This window comes from Phalaenopsis equestris, unplaced genomic scaffold, assembly GCF_001263595.1.
Source record: "Phalaenopsis equestris unplaced genomic scaffold, ASM126359v1 Scaffold000002, whole genome shotgun sequence".
Classification (NCBI taxonomy): Eukaryota; Viridiplantae; Streptophyta; class Magnoliopsida; order Asparagales; family Orchidaceae; genus Phalaenopsis; species Phalaenopsis equestris.
The window spans coordinates 42693444-42714875 of record NW_018164444.1 but is presented as its reverse complement, the minus strand read 5'-3'; the positions used below and the strand labels follow the sequence as shown (position 1 = coordinate 42714875).

At 34.1% G+C, this 21432-nt stretch overlaps 1 protein-coding gene across 1 annotated transcript; it reads right to left on the bottom strand.

Moving 5' to 3' along the window:
• Positions 1–14081: 14081 nt before the first annotated feature.
• LOC110039467 (tropinone reductase homolog At5g06060) lies at positions 14082–14561 on the bottom strand. Its single transcript, XM_020744535.1, has 2 exons — positions 14426–14561; positions 14082–14330 (listed from the first exon to the last, which is right to left on the bottom strand). The coding sequence occupies exons 1-2, from the start codon at positions 14518–14520 to the stop codon at positions 14093–14095; spliced, it is 333 nt and encodes a 110-aa protein (XP_020600194.1). The 5' UTR covers positions 14521–14561; the 3' UTR covers positions 14082–14092.
• Positions 14562–21432: the final 6871 nt, after the last annotated feature.

Below are 21432 nucleotides of genomic sequence, written 5' to 3'. Positions count from 1 at the left end.
GAGTATGAACATGTAAAATGGAAACAAAATGATACCTTGTAGATAAGAAAGACATGTATAAACTAAAAAAATATACAACATAAACGCATCAATAAACTCTCAACAAAGTTTTGTTACAACATTAGTTTAAAAAAATCTGCTTGGTTTGGTGGTTGATGGATCAACACGATTAAAATATAATTATATTACAGCACAAATAAATAGGAATGCTCTATTATAGGATCTCACTCTTTCGAAAGCAAAAAATAATTAATAAATAACTTAATGAAAAAGGTCACCTTGTTTCACATTCCAAAATTTAAAGAACATGATACTTAACACATTAAATCCAATTAAAACTAAACTTTTTCAAATACTCACTCACAAATGCATTTGCGCATCGAAAGACAAATTTTAGACATTTCGGGATAGAAACTGAATCCTCTTTATAAGAGAAACCTGTCCTCTCATTTGCTTTATTTTCTTCTGTTAATTAATTTGAATCAAGTATTAGATTAATTGATCATTATTTTCTGATTTTTCACCCTGTTTAGCTCTTTGTGTAGTGTTTCTTACTGCTTTGCTCTTTTATTAACCCTTGCAGGACTGAATCAAATAAAGCACCTGATCCATTCAAACATTACAGACATCTATTTCGAGAGTTCAGCCCAAGAGAACAAGAGACTAGAGCGGCATCCTGATCCCGAGCAAATGAGAGGTAGGAGCAATCTAAGGTGAAGAGAGAGCCAAGCGATTCCAAGAGCAAGAGAAAGAGAGGGTTTCTTTAGGATCTTTGGCCGAGAAAGGTAAGTCGAGGGAGGTAACGGAGCAATCAAAACCTTCAGTTTCTTCTTCTGCCTTCCTTGGAACAGACTGACAAAAAGGTTTTAAGTTTTGGCAAATTAAAACTTCATTTCTATTTAGTGGTTATGTTTGTAGAATAGAACTTGAATTATAGGTCTTTTTATGTGACAAGTCCATATAGAAGTATTAGTTTTATAATTCATTATTTAGATCTTAGATCGATTTGGGATTTAATCGTAACAGAATTGGCATTAGAACGAGGTTTAATTTTTTTCAGAAGAAGAGTTTCCAAGGTTAAGATTGAAAGATTTGATGGTAAGACTAATTTCTTGATTTGGAGGAAACAAATGAAAGCTGTTCTGGTTCAAACGAAAGTGGCAAAGCTTTGGAAGGAGAGAATAGTTTACCAAATTCTTTGGATGCCTGAGAAAGCAAAGATCATGGAGTTAGGGTATAGCAAGCTTGTGTTGCATCTTAGCGATAAGGTTCTTCATTAGGTTGATTAAAAAACGACAACTACTGAAATTTGGAACAAATGTATATGACCAAAAACTTGCATAATAGAATTTATTATAAGGGAAAACTGTTTGGTTTGAATGTCTGAAATAAGATTCTGAAGCATAATATGGATGACTTTAATAAAATCGTTATAGTCTTAGAAAACTTTGGGGTTAAAGTGGACGATGAAGATCAGACCATTATTATCTTAAATTCATTGTCAAAACCATTTGCTCATTTTATAAAGACAATGAAATATACCAGGGAGACTTTATCTTTGTAAGAGGTTCAAACAAATTTGAAATCCAAGCAAATTGAAACCAAATATGAAAAGAAATAGAAGCGCTATGTGATTGAATGTTAGAGGCCGACCAGAGAGAAAGGAAAAAGGCAAAAGAAATTCGATGTCAAGGTCAAAAATCTAAAACCAAACTCAAGTGTCTCTTATGTCACAAGGAATGACACTACAAGAAGAATTATCCGGAATTGAAAAAAAATGATAAGGTAAATCACTAGAATTTGGAGATGCTTCAGTTATGTCTGATAAGTTTGTGGAATCAAGAGAGTTTGACAGTTACAACATATTCTAATAATAAAGATTAGAATAAATTCAAGCTGTTTTTTTCACATGACTCATAATAAGCACTGGTTTGCAACATATAAAGAAGCCAATGATGGGAGGGTTATTATGAGAAACAATGCAGCTTGTAAAGTCATTGGAATTGGAACCGTTAAAATTGAGATAGATGGAGTTATTAGAACTCTCATTGAAGTCAGATGAATGTCGGACCTTAAAAGAAATTTACTATCTATTGGTACTCTTGATGCTCTAGGGTGCAAGTTCAAGTCTGAAGGTGGTTTGTTGAAGGTTGATAGAGGTACGATGGTTATTATGAAGGGCAAATGAATAAATGGTTTATACTCATTGTCAAGAAAGATTATGACACCGTTAATGGAAGTTGATACGTAACAGAAGCAAATCATATAAAATTTTGACATATTTCCCTAGGTCATATTAGTCGTTAGAGACTGGATGTTCTGCGAGAACAAGGAGTCTATGGCAAAGATAATGTTGATAAGATTGATTTATGTGAACATTGTGTCTTTGGAAAGCTGACTCGAATAAAGTTTAATGCGGGACAACATACCACCAAATGAACTACTGATTGCATACATTCAAAAATTTGGGGACCTGCTCCTGCTTCAATTTTAGGAGGAGACCGATATTTTATCACCTTCATTGATGATTTTTCAAGAAAAGTTTGGGTTTATGTTTTGAAGCATAAAAATGAAGCTTTTAGGAAATTCAAACAATGGAGAGCTTTGATTGAAAATCAGCCTCAAAAGAAAATAAAGAGGTTGAGGATAAATAATGGCCTTGAAAAAAACTTGATCGTAAATTTACTGAGTTTTGCAAAGAAAATGGAATTGCCTAACATAAGATAGTACGATTAACTCCACAACAGAATGGTATTGCTAGGAGGATGAATTAAAATTTTGATTGGGAAAGTGAATTGCATGTTGTCATTTACAAAAAATGTTAAGCGCTTCTAGGGTGAAGCAGTTAGCACTGCTTGTTACTAGGTTAATAGAAGTCCATTTACAACTTTTGAATTAAAAATCCTGATTAAGTTTGGATATGGAAAAAGATATTACAGTAAACTCAGAATTTGTATATGATCATGTGACTGAGTGAAAGCTGGAGACAAGATTCAAGAAATGTTTATTCATAGGGTAGCCAGAGAGAATTGAAGGGTATAAATGTTGGTTGATAGATGAATCCAAATGTATTATAAGCAGAGATGTCATCTTCAATAAACAGTATATGATGGTTGGTCAGACTACTGGAAATAATCAGGGAACCACGATCAGCACGGAGAGTGTAGTAAAATCGCAGCATAACAGTGATACAACTCAGTTGTAAGTGGAGCTACTTCTAGTAGAAAAAAATAATCAGGGTCATCAAATAGATCAGACTGGGTTGGAGAATTACAATCTTGCAAGGGATCGAACAAGCAAAAATATAAAAGCACCTAAGCATCTTAGATTTGCTGATTTAATTGCATATGCTCTTAATACTACGGAACAAATTTTGGAAAATGAGTCGAGGTTGTAAAAGAAAGCAATGAATAGTGATGAGAAAGGTTTCTAGAAACAGGCAATGGATGAAGAAATAAAATCACTGAAAAGGAATTGTATTTGGGAACTTGTTAATAAACCACTGAATAAGAGAATTGTGGGCTACAAATGAGTCTATAAAAGAAAAGATGGTATTTCAGATGTTGAGCAAGCTCGAATAGTGACAAAGGGTTTCACTCAAAAAGACAGAATATTCTTTAATGAGATTTTCTCACCTATTTTAAAGTAGGCTACAATTAGAGTAATTTTATCACCCGTAACCAGATACAATCTAGAGCTTGAACAGATGGATGTCAAAACAAATTTTCTTCATGGAGAACTTGAGGAGGTTAATTACAAGATCCAGCTAGAGGGATACATCAAATATGGTTAGGAAAATAAACTATGCCTTCTTAGAAAATTTCTTTATGGGATAAAGCAGTCTCCACGATAAGGTATAAGAAATTTGATTCATTCATGATTTAAAATTCTCACAAAAGAAGTGGCCTTAATTTATGTGTTTACTACAAAAGATTATCAGAGCAAAATTATATATTTACTTTTGTATGTTGACAATATGCTCATAGTCAGTGATAGTAGCGATTATGTTTAGAAAGTTCTAAAAAAGTTTGAAATGGATACTGCCAAATCAGTTTCTTCTCCTTTGGGATAGCAATTCAGGCTTTCAACCACTCAATCACCATCAACAGTAGAAGATCAGAAATATATGGATTCAGTTCCATATGCTCGTGACGTAGGTAGTAATATTTACTCAATTATTTGTGCCAGACCAGACATATTGCATGCTACAAGTATGATATGAAGATAAATGGTTAAACCTGGGAGAGAACATTGAAGGATTGTTAAGTGAATTTTCAGATATTTGAGGAGTTCGGTTGATATTGGTTAAATTATCGGAAGGATAACTAGGACAAAGAGGATATTTCAGATTTTGTGGAACACAAATCTGACTGGTTATAATTTTACTATTTATGGGAATACAGTCAGTTGGAAAGTAAACTTTCAGTCAATCTTTATCTACAGTAGAGACAGAATATATAGTTGTTGCTGAGGCAATAAAGGAAGGCATCTGGATGAAAGATTTTCTTGAGGAGCTTGAGAACAAATAAATGAAGACTATAATATGGTGTGATAGTCAGAGCGCAATTCAACTGACGAAGAATCATGTATTTCATGAAAAAACAAAACAAATTGATATCAGACGACATTTCATCAGAGACGTTCTTGTTCAAGGTACAGTGGATGTTCAGAGAGTACATACAGATGAGAATCTGGTTAATATCCTTATGAAGATAGTGTCTGGAACCAAATTCCAGCACTGTCTGACTCTGCTTAAGTAGGTAGAACTCCTGGTTAAGGAGGTGTTGGAAGAAAGGGAGAAGTGTTTTGCTTTGCTAGTCTAATATTTCATTCAAGGTGGAGATTGTTAATTAATTTGAATTAGTATTAAATTAATTGATCATTATTTCTGATTTTTCACCTTACATAGCTTTTTGTGTAGCCTGTAAAGTTGCTTTGCTCTTTTACTAAGGGGTTATTTGGTTGGCAGTTTTAGTGATGTACTTTAAAGTAAATATATGAATTTTAAAAATTTTAATGTTAGGTATGCTATAAAATAAAAACATAATAAATTTAGGGGGTATATGTTATTTACCTTAAAGTTGATTTTACCTGTAAATCAATTACACACAAATCAAGCGAAAAACAAGTTCATGTGCTGATTTAGCGAGCTTGTTTCCCACGAAAGTGCATTTTTAGTAAGCCTTCGCCTCTCTCTAGCTTCAATTTTTACATTTTTATTGTGCTTGTGCGATCGAATAGGATGGCACCATCCTTCTCCTCCTCTTCATTGAAGCCCATCTCTATTTTGGTTGTTCTCCTTTCCTCCACTTTCCTCTTTCTTCCATTCCCCTTGTTTTCCTCTTTTGACGAAGATCCCACCTGCAGTCGCAGCCTTCACTCATCTAAATCAATCCCTCTTTTGCTGCCTTGGTTTGCCATCCTTCGCATCCCTCCAAATGAGCGCTGCACTTTTTCTCGATCCCACTGTTCCGCCCTCATGTTGCCTCGTCAACTACTCCTCCCTCCCTTCCGCTTTCTCCATTCTTTCCAACCCCACTCCTTATCCTCAATGTCTCTTTTTCTCTTCCTTCTCTTCTACCTACTAGCCTGAACCGCATTGGATCGCTTCCCCTTACTGTTTCCCTCCTCTTCTCACATATCTGCCTCTCACTCTCGATAATCGTTGTCACTTTCTTGCCGCCCACGCCAACGGTTCTCTTGACCTCTTCACCTCTATCGCTGCCCTCTACACAGGCCAAGGATAACTAATCTTGGGGCTGAGTCTTGGCCAGTGCTTTTATCTTCGCCTTTGTCGTCAATGCCATAGGTGCTCTCCCCCAGTTCTTCCTTCCCCCTCGAGCCAATGCCCCTCATCCGAGACGCCTCTTGCTACCTTCTTTCTGCCTCCAGTATGTTCTTCATCTATTTGAGCGCCGTGCTCTTTCTCTAAAAGCTGTGGGATTTGCTGTCTTTTACATCGTCTTTGTTGGACTCATCTTCTGGATGGATTTCAACATCAAAAGAAAGGAAGTGATGGAGGATAAGATGATTAAGCTGCCAGAGTGGGAATTGGTGAAAGCCATTGAAGATGTTGAGGCATGCAAACCAAATGGATCTGGTTTAAAATTATCTCTTATTGGGTTAGTAAGTGTGGCTTAAAAAAAATTTCAATATTACGAATCTAAAAATTGGCTTTTCTCTTCTTCTAAAGATTGAGGTGCACATAACACTACATATCTAACATCTAAACTTTTAATTATTATGTATTTAGATTTCATAACATCTAAAGTTTAGGAGATAGATAGGAATTGAGAGGGATTTAAGCCTTATAAAGTTTAGCTCACAAATGAAAGAGCTAACTTGTAGAACAGTGATGTCTTACTGAATAAAAGAGCTAACCCGCTTCCACAATTCTGTTTTTTCTATATAACTATATATAAGCTAGATTTATTACTGAATGTGCAATAGAAAAATCTTACAGCATATTTAGAACACTGTCATAAGTTAGGGTGTAATTTCCTTTTCTAATATGATTTTTTCTGTCCTGCGAATCTCTAAAGGTTCATTTCTTATAACAACCAATTAGCTTTATGTTGTAAGATATTGTTTAGTCTATATTATGTATCAATCATATAGAAAAAACATTACCAAGCTTCATAACCATTTGAGTGTTAATAACCATTCCAGTATAACAAGTCAACCATTCTGAACCAAGCTTCATAACCATTCGAGCATAAGAAATGTTCATTCCTTATACCAAACATTTGAATATAAGAAATTTAGAGTTAACCATTTTGTACCAAGCTTCATAATCATTTGAGTATAAGAAATGTTCATTTCTTCTGAATTTGGAGTATAAATTCTTTACTGAATGAATTTAACAATGCCCACTTTAGCTCACCGGAAACGTGGCAAGTTTGTCAAAATTCTCATTCTGTTATCAATGGTTTGCATGTTTTTTTGTTAGGAAAATTTACATACATACCACTCAATTCCTATGTATTTACATATCTAACACCTAAACTTCAATTTTTATTTACATGTCACATTACTTATGCATAAAAAGAAGTAATTCATTTTTTAAAAGTTAAAATATTGATATTTTTATGTGATATAAAATATTTGGGTGGTAAAATATAAAAATTAAATTTTAGATGTTTTATGAAAGCTGAGTACGTATATAAAGTGACATGGCAATGGGATTGTAGATTCCTTAATTTTTATTGTGTTTTTCGGTGCAGCATATGTAGTCATTTGCAACTTTCTCCTCCAGCTTTATAAGCTTCGGATGTCATTTGATATTTTTATGGGACATTTACCTAAAAACGATAATTCTTATATATTTACATGTCCAACACCTAAATCTTCATATTTACATACATAACACTCAAATCTTTGATATCACATAAAAAAAAATATCACTATCATTAACTTTGTAAAAGAGAAATACACATTTTCATGCATATATTTTTTAAGATCAAAGTGTTATAAATGTAAATATCAATCATTTGGTATTAGATATGAAAATTAAAAAGAATTGTGTGTTATGTATATAAATTTCCTGATTTTGATTCTCCTTTTGCGCTCTTTATTAGCGTTATTTTCTTAATCTCAAAATTAAGAGGAATTCCCTCTTGACTTTATGATTATAAATAAGGGTCTGAGAGCACAAGAAATAATCGGCATTTGAATAAAATTTCTAGTTGCAACTTCCATTCATTATATTTTATTATTTATTTACCGATATGACTCACTTTGATAGGGCGTTCTCCTCCATTCTACTACCTCTAGAGCTGTTTTTTCTCCCCTTAGTTACACAATGAACTATGTGGCGGAACAATTGTTGAATCTCTCAAATTTGGACTAACTTAATCTGTGATGCATTTTATTTTATCTTGGCATCTTGCTTGTTATTTTTCAATAAGCTCACAAAATTCAGAATTCAGATGTTACATAATTCAGAAATAGAGAAAATGAACGGAGAGAAGACGCTCATCAGAAGAATATATGCAGAATTCACTAGTTATTGTTTTCATTACGACATAAGGTATCAATACACATGTGAATGCTATAGGGAAAGTCCTACATGTATTTCAGTTAGGTTTTTGGTTATGCTAGAGGGCACTGTTGTTCTAGCAGAGGCAATGGAATCTGCTCCCTGATATCAGTGAGTGGAAACTCAGCGACCACTTGGTTGTTATATGAATCTAGAACTTTATTATTTATATTCATCTCTTGTTGCATTTTTGGGTACATATTCGTTGGATCAGCTCTATCAATAAAATTATTTTGTAGTTTTGTTACACATGCTAGTGTCACATGAACTTTGAAACTGCAGTAGTACAATATGCAAGCCATTTAATTCCAAAATACACCTTTCTATGCATAGGTAAGATGGCCTATATGTAAAATTTAAAGTTCAAGTGTTAGAGATGTAAATACATAAGAAGTGAGTGGTATGTATGCAAATGTTTATTTAACATTTTAGGGAGTTACTGCATAACCTCATTCAATCTCTTCATGTTGGGATTAATATTGAGAGCATGCTTGTAGAATTTCTTTAAACCTCATGGTGGGACGTGCCTTTTATTGCTTCTTTCTTCTAGTAAACTGTTTTTTATGCTTCATGTACTCAAACCCTTCAAGCACATTATCAGCCTCATAAATGACATCTCAATGATTTTTGGGACTGATTCTTTCAACATTGGCAAATCTTTTTCATATTGTTTTTCCATCGACTTGTTCTTATAGGTACTCAAAAATGTGTACTGCATTGTGATGAAATTTTGCTTTGTGTGTTGCTCATGTAATCATCTTGAGATTGGTTTCTGTATATGTTTACTTTCAGAGAGAAAGTTCAAGTTTTTGAAGTAATGCTGTTGCATGAATCCGAATTACTTATTCATGTCAGAGGGCTAATCAACAAATTGTAATTATCTAGAGGTATGGTTTACTGCATACGAGTTTTATGTGATGTTCTTATAAGCAAGTTGGCTCCTCCCCACCTCCTCCATCAAGAAAATAAAATTCGGTTACAGAAGAATAATTTGGGATGGACATTTTTTTGTTAAACTCGGGTATTTATTACCTTTTTGAAGGTGTATGTATGCATCCAAATGCAATACACAAACTTGACTTCTATAAAGCTTTTACATACATACCACCAAATTCCTCTATATTTAAATATCTAACACCTATACTTTGCTTTTTATATTTATGCCACCCAAATATTTCATATTACATCAAAATAGTATCTCGTTAACTTTTAAAATGTGAAATACAACTTTTCATGCATATGTAAGGTGGTATGCAAGTAAAAATTGAAATTTAGGTGTTAAATATGTAAATACATAAGAATTGAGTAATATGTATGCAGATACATAAAAATGGAAGTTTACCTAAGAAAGAAGTGAGAAGATGTGAAAGAGAATAAAATATATGCCTGTGTCAGCACAATATTTTTTACTATAAAATATTAAATATTCATAATACATGCAAACAAAGAAAAGTAGAAATTTCATAAAATATAAAGTATTTTTTATTGTTGGTTTCTTGAAATGAGAAAGAAGAGAAAACTTAAGAGAATTGCTTTAGATTGAAGGAAAAATTAGAACCACTCTATTTTTGTGTAGCCTTACAAATATTTAAAGCTTGGAGCTAATAACAAACTTCCAAGAAAAAGACCTAAAAATCAGCCAAGAAAATAACAAGAAGCAAAATCAAGAAAAATAGCAACTAACTCATAAGATTAAGGAACAAACTTGACTCAATTAAACCTAGACTCAATAAGCAGCCCTAAGCATGAATTCCAACACTCCTTGCTTTAGGAGCTGCGAACACGAAATTTCTGCCTTATAAACTTAAACTTGCTGATTGGAAGTGACTTTGTAAACAAATCTGTCAACTGAACTTCAGATTTGCAGTAAACCAGAGTCACAAATTTTCTTTCTGCACTTCTCTTAGAAAAAATAACTTGATGTTGAAATACTTAGTTTTCCCATGAAACACAGGATTATAGAAAATGAAAATGACAGCATGATTGTCAACAAAATTCTCAGTGTTTTCTTTTTGCTCCAGATTGAGATCCATTAAAATTTTCCTCAGTATATTGTCATTCTTCCTCTTGGGAGAATCATCATCTAAGTCGTCGGAGAAAAGGGAGCTTAGCAGCTTCCCAGGGACAACACCTATTCTCATCAGTGCTTCTTGTTCTGCAGCTTTTGCTCTTTAAGCATCCAATATAGCTGCAACATAATTCTCCTGATGCTCCCTGTCTGTCTTGAGCTTCGATTTTAGTTGTTCATTCTCACCCATAATGCTTTGCAGCCGTGTTTCCTTATCCAAGAGGTTTGTTTTCAGTTCTGTGACTTCTATAGTAGCTTTTATCATACTCCTCTCCGAATTAAATTGACTGCCATTGCCTTATCCATTTCATCTTTCAATTCGTCATTCATTTGCAACATGGCTGGGAGTTCTGTTTCCATACTCAAAAGGCGAGCTTTCAACTCTAAAAGTTCTACAGTTGATTTTTGTAAGGTTGACTCCAATTCGAATTCCCTCATACTTGCATCAACTTTCACATGCTCAGTCATCTCAATTGCTGATTGAATCTTCATAGTGCTTTCAATTTGTTCCTCGTGCATTGGATTAAGTGAAAAACTCCTCCCTGCCATCTTAACTTCAAACATCTTTTGGCCTGTAATCCTCTATTACACAAGCCTTCTCCATAAACATCACTTTGAATCCCTTTTCTATTAATTGACCAACACTGAACAAGTTTTGATCAATATCTGGTACATAGAGAACATCGGTGATCAATTTGGTTCTTGAACAGCTTGCAATGGCTACGGTGCCCTTTCCTTTAACTGCAATATATTCACCATTCTCAATTCTGACCTTCTTGAACTCAGTGCTCTTCAATTCCTTGAACAACTTCTTGTCATGGGTCATATGATTAGTGCAACCACTATCAATGAGTCAATTTTCACTTGTTTCATAACTCGTGAAACAAGTTGCAACGAAAAACTGGTCATCTTCTTATTGATCTGCCACTCGTGCTTCATCTCCTTGCTGCTGATCTTTATTCTTGCAAATGATAGTTTCATGTCCCGTTTGATTGCACTTGCTGCACTTTGCATCTGGTCTTCTCCAGCATTTGAAAGGAGATGACATTTCTTGCCACAATATCGACATGGAGGTAATCTTTCTTTTGTCCACTTGTAACTTGAAACTTCTTGTTCTTGGGCATCCTATTCTTTTCATCATCTTGATGCTTGACTGAAAGAGCTCCTTCGACAGCTCCTTCTTGCCTCATTACATGCCTCTGCTCTTGTGCTTGTAAAGCACTTAAGAGTTCTGTCAAAACAATCTTTGACAGATCCTTCGTGTTTTCTAAGGTGGGGCAGCCTCAAATCTTTCGGGCACTGCTACAAGAATTTTCTAAACAATCATTGAATCTTCCAGAGAATAAACCAATAATTTGACATGATTTGCTATGTTGAGTAGTCTGTCAGAGTACTCCTTTATCTGTCAGAGTACTCCTTTATGGTTTCTGTCTCCTTCATCTTTTGCAATTCAAAGTCACAAACCAAGTTTAGCACCTGCATATCTCGAATTCTTTCATCTCCTTCATACTCGGATTTGAGATAATCCCAAATCCCCTTTGTCGTTTTTAATGACATGATACGAGTGAAGATTATGGGGGAAACTGCAGCAAACAGGCAAGCTTTTGCCTTGGACTTCTTTGTCTTCTTCTCCTTTTATGCTTTAATTTATGCTACGGTGAGATTTTCAGAGAGAAGAGGAATGTCATAGTCTTCTTCCACTGCTTCCCAGAGATCCAAAGCTTCCAGGTATGTCTCCATGCGGACAACCCAAATCCGGTAGTTGTCTCCGTCAAACACTAATGGAGCAACTGAGGAAAAACTAACTTCGATCTCCATTATCGCTCAAACTCATGCACAGATCCCTTAAGAAGAGAGCTTTGATACTAAATTGTTGGTTTCTTGAAATGAGAAAGAAGAAAAAACTTAAGAGATTTGCTTTAGATTGAAGGGAAAATTAGAACCACTCTATTGTTGTGTAGCCTTACAAATATTTAAAGATTGAAGCTAATAACAAACTTCCAAGAAAAAAAGCTAAAAATCAGCCAAGAAAATAACAAGAATCAAAATTAAGAAAAATAACAACTAACTCCTAAGATTAAGGAACAAACTTGATTCGATTAAATCTAGACTCAATAAGCAGTCCTAAGCATGTATTCCAACATTTATAATGTATATAATTTTAATTTTTTTATTATGAAATATTATATAAATAAAAAAAATTATACATAAGATTATAAAAAATATATGATATATTAACAAAAAAATAAAACTTTTGCATTCCATCTACACAACCAAACAACTTGTAAGTATTCATAATACATTATTTTTACTTTACTCTGCATTTATCTAATCAAGCAGAAAAAATAATTTCCTAGTACTTTCTTTACAAATAACCAAACAAATTTTGAATTTCAGAGCATACTATAATCAGAACACTCTTGCACTCCTTTTTTACAGTGCATTCCTTTTCAACAAACCACACAATCCCTAACCCTTACAGGGCTGAACCAAATAAAGCACCCAATCAAACCGAACTAAATAGACATCCATTTCGAGAGTTCCACCCAAACAAAAAAGTGACGAGAGAGGCTTCTCGATCCCAAGTGAATGAAAGGCAGAAGCAATCTAGAAGCGATTCCAAGAGCAAGATTCTGAGAGGATTTCTTTCATATCTTCGGCCAAGAGAAGTGAGTTGAGGGAGGCAACAGAGCAAACAAACATTTCGGCTGCTTCTTCCTCCCTTCAAAAAGACTAAAAAAAAGTTTTAAGTTTTGGCTAATTGAAACTTGATTCTATTTAGTCGTCATGTTTGTAGCATAGAACTTTAAACATAAGTTTTGCTTGATAAAACCACATAAAAGTCTGGTACGTTGATGCCTAGCCTAAAGCCAATTTTGTCTTTTGTGCAACTAAGGGCAATTTAGTCTTTTAGCATTTCTTTCTGTTTAGTATAAATCAGGCTAATATGTTTAGGGTTAGAGTTATACATAAAATTAGAGTTGTGTCTTAATTTTATGGTTTGAGAGAGATTTCATATCTCTTGAATTGTATGAATTTTGAGAGATTGCCTACCTTTCAAATTGTAGATATTTATCCATTATTTTATATGCGTGTGGTTGTATTATTTGCTTTGGAGAAAAAAAATCTTTATTTTGACCTAATTTCTATAGAGAATCCTATCAAATTATTCCAACATGAGGGCATAGCATATTCTGAGAGGGGAATATTGTTACGCCGATGCTTAACCTAAGGACAATTTGTCTTTTGTGTGTCTAAGGGCAATTTTATCTTTTGTCATTTATTATTGTTTAGTATTAATATGACTAATATGTTCAAAGTTAGGGTTGGATTATTGTTGTGAGTCTTACGTTTAGTGTTTGGGGATATTTTCTTCCTCTTGAATTATATGAATTGGGAGAGATCGCCTACCTCTCAAATTGTAGGTGTTTATCATTTATTTTAATTGTTCATGATTGTTTGCTTTGGAAAAATAAAAATATTATTTTGTCCTAATTTCTACGGAAAATCCTATCAAAGTATTAGTTTTATAAGTCAATGTTTGGATCTTGGATCGATTAAGGTTTTAATCATAACATCTTCTAAATTTAAAATTTAGATAATGATGAAGCATAAACTTACTCTATAATTCTTCTTTCCTCTTACAACTTTTAACTTTCAAACAGAGCTCACCATGCAACAAAAGTTGTGAAAGGTTACAAAAAATCTTAGATTGCAGGCATCAACTTCTAAACAACTATTCATTCGTAAACTCCATGCATAGCTTCGTTAATTAGACATTATAAAACAGCAAGATTTAAAATCGCAAAAATTATGTTTGGCAGAATTGAAGCTAAATCACGCTAAAATACTTCCTAAAACAGCAAATCAAACAGCCCCAACTCATCGCACAATATCAACAAATAAAAAAAATCAGCCCATCATCAATTGGACCAAAATTTTGTTATTCATAAATCAAATCACAGAAAAAAAATATCATCCAGTATTTATGAGAGTGAGTTTATCTGGAAACTCACGAGGATATTGAGCTTCCCACCAAACGTGGAGGACACCCTCTGGATCAAATCCACCCGCTGCTCCCGAACAGAGAGGTCGCAAACAGAGCCAGAAACGCGAAACCCTAACCCCTCCCATTTCTTCAAGCAATCATTGAGCTCCGATTCTTTCCGGGAGCAGGTGTAGACCACCGCTCCCAGGGCCGCCAGCTCCTCTACTATCGCATTACTGATCAAACAAACAGAAAACCAAAATTACAACAATGTGAGGAAGATAGATTGAGAGACTCACACACAGAAAAGAAGAGAGAGAGAGAGATGGACCCGATTCCTCTTGTGCCTCCCGTGACAAGAGCCGTCATTCCCCCCAGCGACCATCGCCCTGCTTTACAACTCTTTCCTTGCTCCGCATCACCCATAACTGAACTGCCGCTGCTGCCTCCCTCTCCGTCTCATAAAAATTTACATACAAACATTTAACATAAAAATACTATAAAAATATATTATCTTAGTAAATCTTAGGTTGTACGCCACCATAATTTGATTGGATAACTAGTATTTTAATTTGGGCCAGAATTTAAGATTTTTAAACTCTCAAATTTTAAGATTCTTTTCTAAACCTCGCTTTGAACTAAAAGATTTAAAAATAACGAGCTTTTTTGACAGCCCTAATTGTAGGCCACCATAATTTGATTGGATAACTAGTATTTTAATTTGGGCCAGAATTTAAGATTTTTAAACTCTCAAATTTTAAGATTCTTTTCTAAACCTCGCTTTGAACTAAAAGATTTAAAAACAACTTTATGATTTAACATTTACCGAAAATAGGATATCCGAATTTCACACGCGCGCGCGCGCACACACATACATATATAAACATTAAACACACACACACATACATACATACATACATACATATATATTTCTATATACTATATATACATTCATATACGTCCATATCATGATCAAGTATTTTTTGGATTGCCTTATGTCTTTTAATTAATATTTATCCCACAATATCTTGATTGTATTACAAACAAAAATACAAAAAAAGAATTACTTTTTACAAATAAAATCATAACTCTTGTTCTGCCTTAGATTCCTTGCTTAACTCAGATAGTATCATAGATGAGGGTTAATGTAGTGGAAATGAATGCATCTATATACTATAAAAACTTACTATGATTACTATCCAATTATACTATCAAATTAATTCTAAGAAAAATTACTAAAAAAAAAAAAAATGAGACAATGTGAATAAATAAAACAATGGATTAGTCCACATCACTAATTATAGGGATCTTACAATGAGACAATGTGAATAAATAAAACATTGGATTAGTCCACATCACTAATTATAGGGATCTTACAGAGTCTTTTCATCCATAACAAGATTCTGGTATGATCATAGAAAATATTCTCCTCAAGCGAATCAGGTTATCCTATTATCCTATGCTATATAAAGGATTGACATGATGTGATGGTTGGATGAGGAGACATATTGGGCTTTGAATTTTAATCTGATCGATAAAATCATATATTTGCACGGGTTAATCAATAGTTCAAGTCACAAAATCCCCTAATTTACCATTTATTAAGGAAAATATACTTCAACTATTCTATTCGTATCAAATAAAAATAACTTTAGAGTTGAATGGAAGTATCCAAATATCATTTCTTATTTTTAAATAATTCATATTTGTAGCAATGAAAGACTCATGTCCCTCCCTGATATGATAAATTATAAATATCAATGATCTGTTGTTTCTATAAAGGACTGAAATAATTTGCTTACGTATCATTAGAAAGTGCATGAACATATTAGATATGTAAATACATATAAATACCTATACCTACACACACACACACACACACACACACACACATATATATATATATATATATATACACACACACACACACATATATCTTCCATGCGCTTAAAAATGCTTGATATAAATTTGTTATTTGAAATCAGCATTTTCACTGAAACAAGTAATTGGTAAGAAGTTTTGGAAAAATAACAATATTTTGAAAAATAAAATATTAAATAATATTGATTTTTGGCTTTTTGTTATTGGTTAAACGAATCTATCATGTTAAAAAATGTGTTTAGAAGGATAAGCTTGTAATAGAGTCGGGTTGAACCCTGTAATTGCTTATGGGATGCTAAACGATAATAGGCTAAAGGAATCGTAAAGGACACTCTAACTTGGTCAAATCATATCAGCCACATGATGTTAAGCACCAAAAAAACAAAGTCATTAACAATATCCACGAGCGCAACATCATTTTGTAATTTCATTATTATCATATCTTTATTAGCTGTATAATTTTATGTGCATCAGAAACACATCAGCATGAATCTCAATGTGATCCAAAGGTACAGCCAGGAGGACTCACCAATAAATGAATAAATAACCCATTAGCGAAATGCCAGAGATCTGTTTAATCAAGTGCAACTCCCCTAAGCTAGTGCTAGAGGGGACTGGATGCAAGCCACCTAGATGAAAGACCGCAACCAATCGAATCGAGCAGATGTTCTTCCTGCCTCTAGTTACAATGTAACCCAAGGGAAAAATTCAACATCCCCAACCACTTCACGGACGCCCTCTGAGACCTTATCGGGAGGGTCATGGATCGGTAATAGCTAGATCCAAGAACATCTCAGAGAACCCTCTCATCAGGATATGAGCTAGTTATTGGATTACAGTGATTCGCCCTCTGTCCGATAGCCTAGCTACATTCTGTCGACTGGAGCTTCTCATCCAAGGATCAGGAGTCAACAGTTATAACAGATTAGTTGGTCGGTGAAGCTGGGCCGACCAAGCCAAGTCCCACTCATCCAAAGTCAGCCCAGGTTCAACCAACAACATTAACCCAGCATAGTTGACTGAGTGGTCTCTACTGAACCGTAGGCTTATATTTGTATAATACCTAAGATATCATGTAACACCCCATTAAAGCAGAGACAAACATGTAATTGCATGTGTTATACCTCCCTCATCTATAAATAGGGAGATTATTTGCTCATAAAGACTAATCAACAATTCATATTAATATTCATAACTATACACCTCTCTCTCTCTCTCTCCCTCCCTCTCCCTCTCATGTCTTACGATGTATTCCTTGGGCGTGATTCACAGAAAATTCGGTTCCCATATTCTAGAAGGTACGATAAGTATGGATCATGCAGTAAGAAGAATAATAGTAGCATAAAGAGAAGAAACCCATTATAGAGACACCGCCAATCAGGAGTTCGTGCAGCAACAAATTTAGGAGTTGAAGGATGAGATTATGAGCACCATCAAAGAAGTATTCGATCGTGGAAGGGAGTACAAACCCCGACAGGAAGCGACAACACCCAACAGCTGAAGCATACCTCTACTACAAGAGAGGTTTAGATCTTCTCTGTACATCGACAGTGTTGAGATGACACTGATGGATAAACGATGGTTTAGGCAAAACAAAGCGCCCTATCATCCAGAGAACACATTCTCCCGATAGATTTTCTAAGTTTAGCCCTCATAAAGATTCAAAGTTTCCGCTCTGGAATCCTACACAGGTCGGACCATGTTACCTCCTTTAAGTTGACTATCAGCTTCCTAAGGATCATAGATGCCTTGAAGAGCTACTTTTTTTCACTATGCTGGGGGGGAGCGGGGGGGAGGGGGTATGCTATCAGTTGGTTTAAAGGATTGTCACCGGGAGTGATCACGTCCTTCACAGATTTCAAATAATTATTCATGATAATATTACTAGTGCCTAGAACCCCTAGAAGAGTTCACAAGCCCTATTACAGATTAGTCAGAAGCAAAATGAGAGCCTAAGTTTGTTCATGACTTGATTCCAAAACAAAAATGTTGGAAGTGTGGGACCTATAATCCACAATAGCACACGTTGCTCTGGCTCAAAACTTGAAAGAAAGATCTTTTCCCTATACCTCAGGCCTTTAGCGACTAAAAATCTCAGCTAGCCAACAATCTCATCTCGGTTGAGAAGTATAATTTCACACTAGCATAGCTGACCGAGTGGTCCCCACTGAACACATCCTTATATAGAATACCAAAAATAACTTGTAAAAATCTCATTAAAGCAAGGCAAGCATGTAATTTAATATATTGTATCCTCAACTCTATAAATAAGGGGATCAAGCTAATCAACAATTCAGATTACTATTCATTATTGTGCACTTATCTCTCTCTCTCTCTCTTTCTCTCTTTCTCTCTCATATCTTACTCTCTCTCATATCTTACGCTCTATTCTTTGGTCTTGATTCATGAAAAAATCAAGATGTAACATTTCAACACTTTATATAAACTATGACATATTTAGAATATAGTGTTATGGTCTTTTGTTTATTACTGGTTCTTTGTATGCTTCTCATTCAATAAAAAAGAATATCTCTACTTATTGTTGCACAACATTTTTTTTTGTGTGTGGTATCATTGTATCCCAACCTTAGAACAAGGTCATACTGTCAATCTCCTCTCTTCTTTTATCTACATCTCTAGTCAAAGCCCTTATCCTACCTTTTACTCTCACACTGAATTACTGTTTAAAATTTTGGAATATAACTGCTAAGCATTTATAGTATGCAAATTGCTTCAGGGCTATTCAATTTTTTAAAAAAACTGAAAGATATTTCTTTGAAAAACTAATTTATAACATAATAACTTTTCAAATTAAATCTCTTGTTAAAAACACCAAAGCATTTAGCTCCCACATTGATCATGAAGGCATCATTCTCCACATTCTTACTATGCTGGCACTGTCATTCCATAAATTCAAATAACAACTAGAACAAAACTCACACCTATTTCCATTAAATATATCTAACTCCTTGTTTGTAATGAAAAGAAAAAGCTGTTAGAAATGGTGGAGCCTGATCCACTATGATTGGGCGGTTACTTTACTTTGGAGAGTCACAGCTCTTCACAACTAACCACTCCCGCCTTCTTTTTTGTGAAGTGAAACTTCTCTTCGCTCCCTCCTGTTTTTGTGAAGTGAAACATCTCTTCTCTCCCTCCTGTTCGTGATAAAAGCTTTGGATGACTCTCCTTGGGTTCAGAAGTCACGCTTTGAGTTCTTCTTTGGTTACCTCAGGATAGAGGAAGGTTTCCTCGGGGAAGAGGAAGAGAAGTGCAAAGAGGAGCAGTTCCTTGCGGCAGAAGGAAGAAGAAGGAAGAAGAAGAATATTTTTTCCCTAGTATTTTTTTTGGTGGCTTGTGGCAAAAGAGAAATTGAGTTTATTTTTCTTGTAAGTTTGTCTTCTTTTGTGGCAAATTCTTGTAAGTTTGTATTTTTCTTGTAAGTTTGTCTTCTTCGGCGTATCTCGGTGTAGAGTTTTCTTCAGTGTATTTCGGTATAGAGAGAGAAGAAGAGAGAGCAACAAAGTGTGAGAGATTCCTCTTGTAAGTCGAGATAATCGACTGGTGTAAATTCCTCAAGTAGTAAAATCTTCTGCAACTCCGTGGACGTAAGCAATTTATCAAACCACGTAAATATATGTATTCCGTTGTGTTATTCTTTTCCGGTGTGATTTTTCTCGTTCTATTTTTTCACTTCGTCGATCCTTCCCCTGTTTGATTTATATACATACCGCATCAATTGGTTTATTTAGATCTCGCAACAACAACACAAACCAGACAAAAAAGCCACCAAAGAAAAGTTTCTTGTTGACCCTCACACCACACTTTAATCCAATCTAAGATAGAGCAATGACCCTCTTACTTGTTATAATTACTAAGCTACATCCCACATTTACAGAAGGGAGCTCATCTAGCTATTAATTTGAGAGTTGGACCCTATCAACATAATGTAGTCTCAACATTAATTTCTTGGCTCCAGAGGGACATCTCATCCCACCTTTAGTTACAATTGATTCTAATAGTCACCGTTATACCATCACTCTAGTCAAGTCTTTCTTGATAAGAACCAGTCTCTAGTCATCTAATATTGATCAAAGTGATCAGCATACTCTGACTCGAAAGCAATCCCCCTCACAAGTTCTTACTTATTTTATAGAGAAAATTGTTAAAATTGTCCCATGACTCTATTTAGGGAATCATTTTAGTCTCAGAGTATACAAAAGTATCAATTTAATTCTCATATCTTTTAATTAGGATCCCTTTTGGTCTATTTGCGCCCATATTAAAAGAGTTTATGGACTAATTTGATACTTTTATAGGCTATTGGATTAAGGGTCTGCTTGTGTCAATTTTTTGTTTATTTGGGGATATGTTTTCTTCTTGTTTTTAGGTTTTTTTTTTCTTTCTTTTTTTTTTTTTTGTGAAAAGCTGCTTCATTTAATCTGACATGTTAAAATACCATGGCTACAAGAAAGCAACTATCTGATCTTTTGTGTATATATATATATATATAAACCCTAAAATGATCATATGTAAATAGTCACAGTACTATTTTAACTCTTTATTCTTATTTTATAGATCCTACTTTTATCCTACTTTCAGTTTAAAAACCTACGGATGACAACAAATGCGTTCTCATTGGAATTTTCTGCCAAAAGCTGGATTTTTTGATGGACTTAGGCCCAACAGACAACCTCACAGGCCCTTGAACATAGGAAGGGTGAAAACTTACTGCTAAATTTTTAGTTTCATCTGCTTTTCTTTAAATGAAATGTGCAGAAAAAAGTTTAATGTTTCTCTTTTTCATATAATTTATATTTAAAATTATAATTTTCTTTTCAGAAGGGATCCCTTTGGGTCTATTTGCGCCCATATTAAAAAAGTTTATGGACTAATTTGATACTTTTACAGGCTATTGGATTAAGGGTCTGCTCGTGTCAATTTTTGTTTATTTGGGGATATGTTTTCTTCTTGTTCTTAGGATTTTTTTTTTTTTCTTTTTTTTTTTTTTTTGAAAAGTTTTTGTTTTCTTTCTTTTTTTTTTTTTTGTGAAAAGCTGCTTCATTTAATCTGACATGTTAAAATACCATGGCTACAAGAAAGCAACTATCTGATCTTTTGTGTATATATATATATATATAAACCCTAAAATGATCATATGTAAATAGTCACAGTACTATTTTAACTCTTTATTCTTATTTTATATATCCTACTTTCAGTTTAAAAACCTACGGATGACAACAAATGCGTTCTCATTGGAATTTTCTGCCAAAAGCTGGATTTTTTGATGGACTTAGGCCCAACAGACAACCTCACAGGCCCTTGAACATAGGAAGGGTGAAAGCTTACTGCTAAATTTTTAGTTTCATCTACTTTTCTTTAAATGAAATGTGTAGAAAAAAGTTTAATGCTTCTCTTTTTCAATTAATTTATATTTAAAATTATAATTTTCTTTTCAGA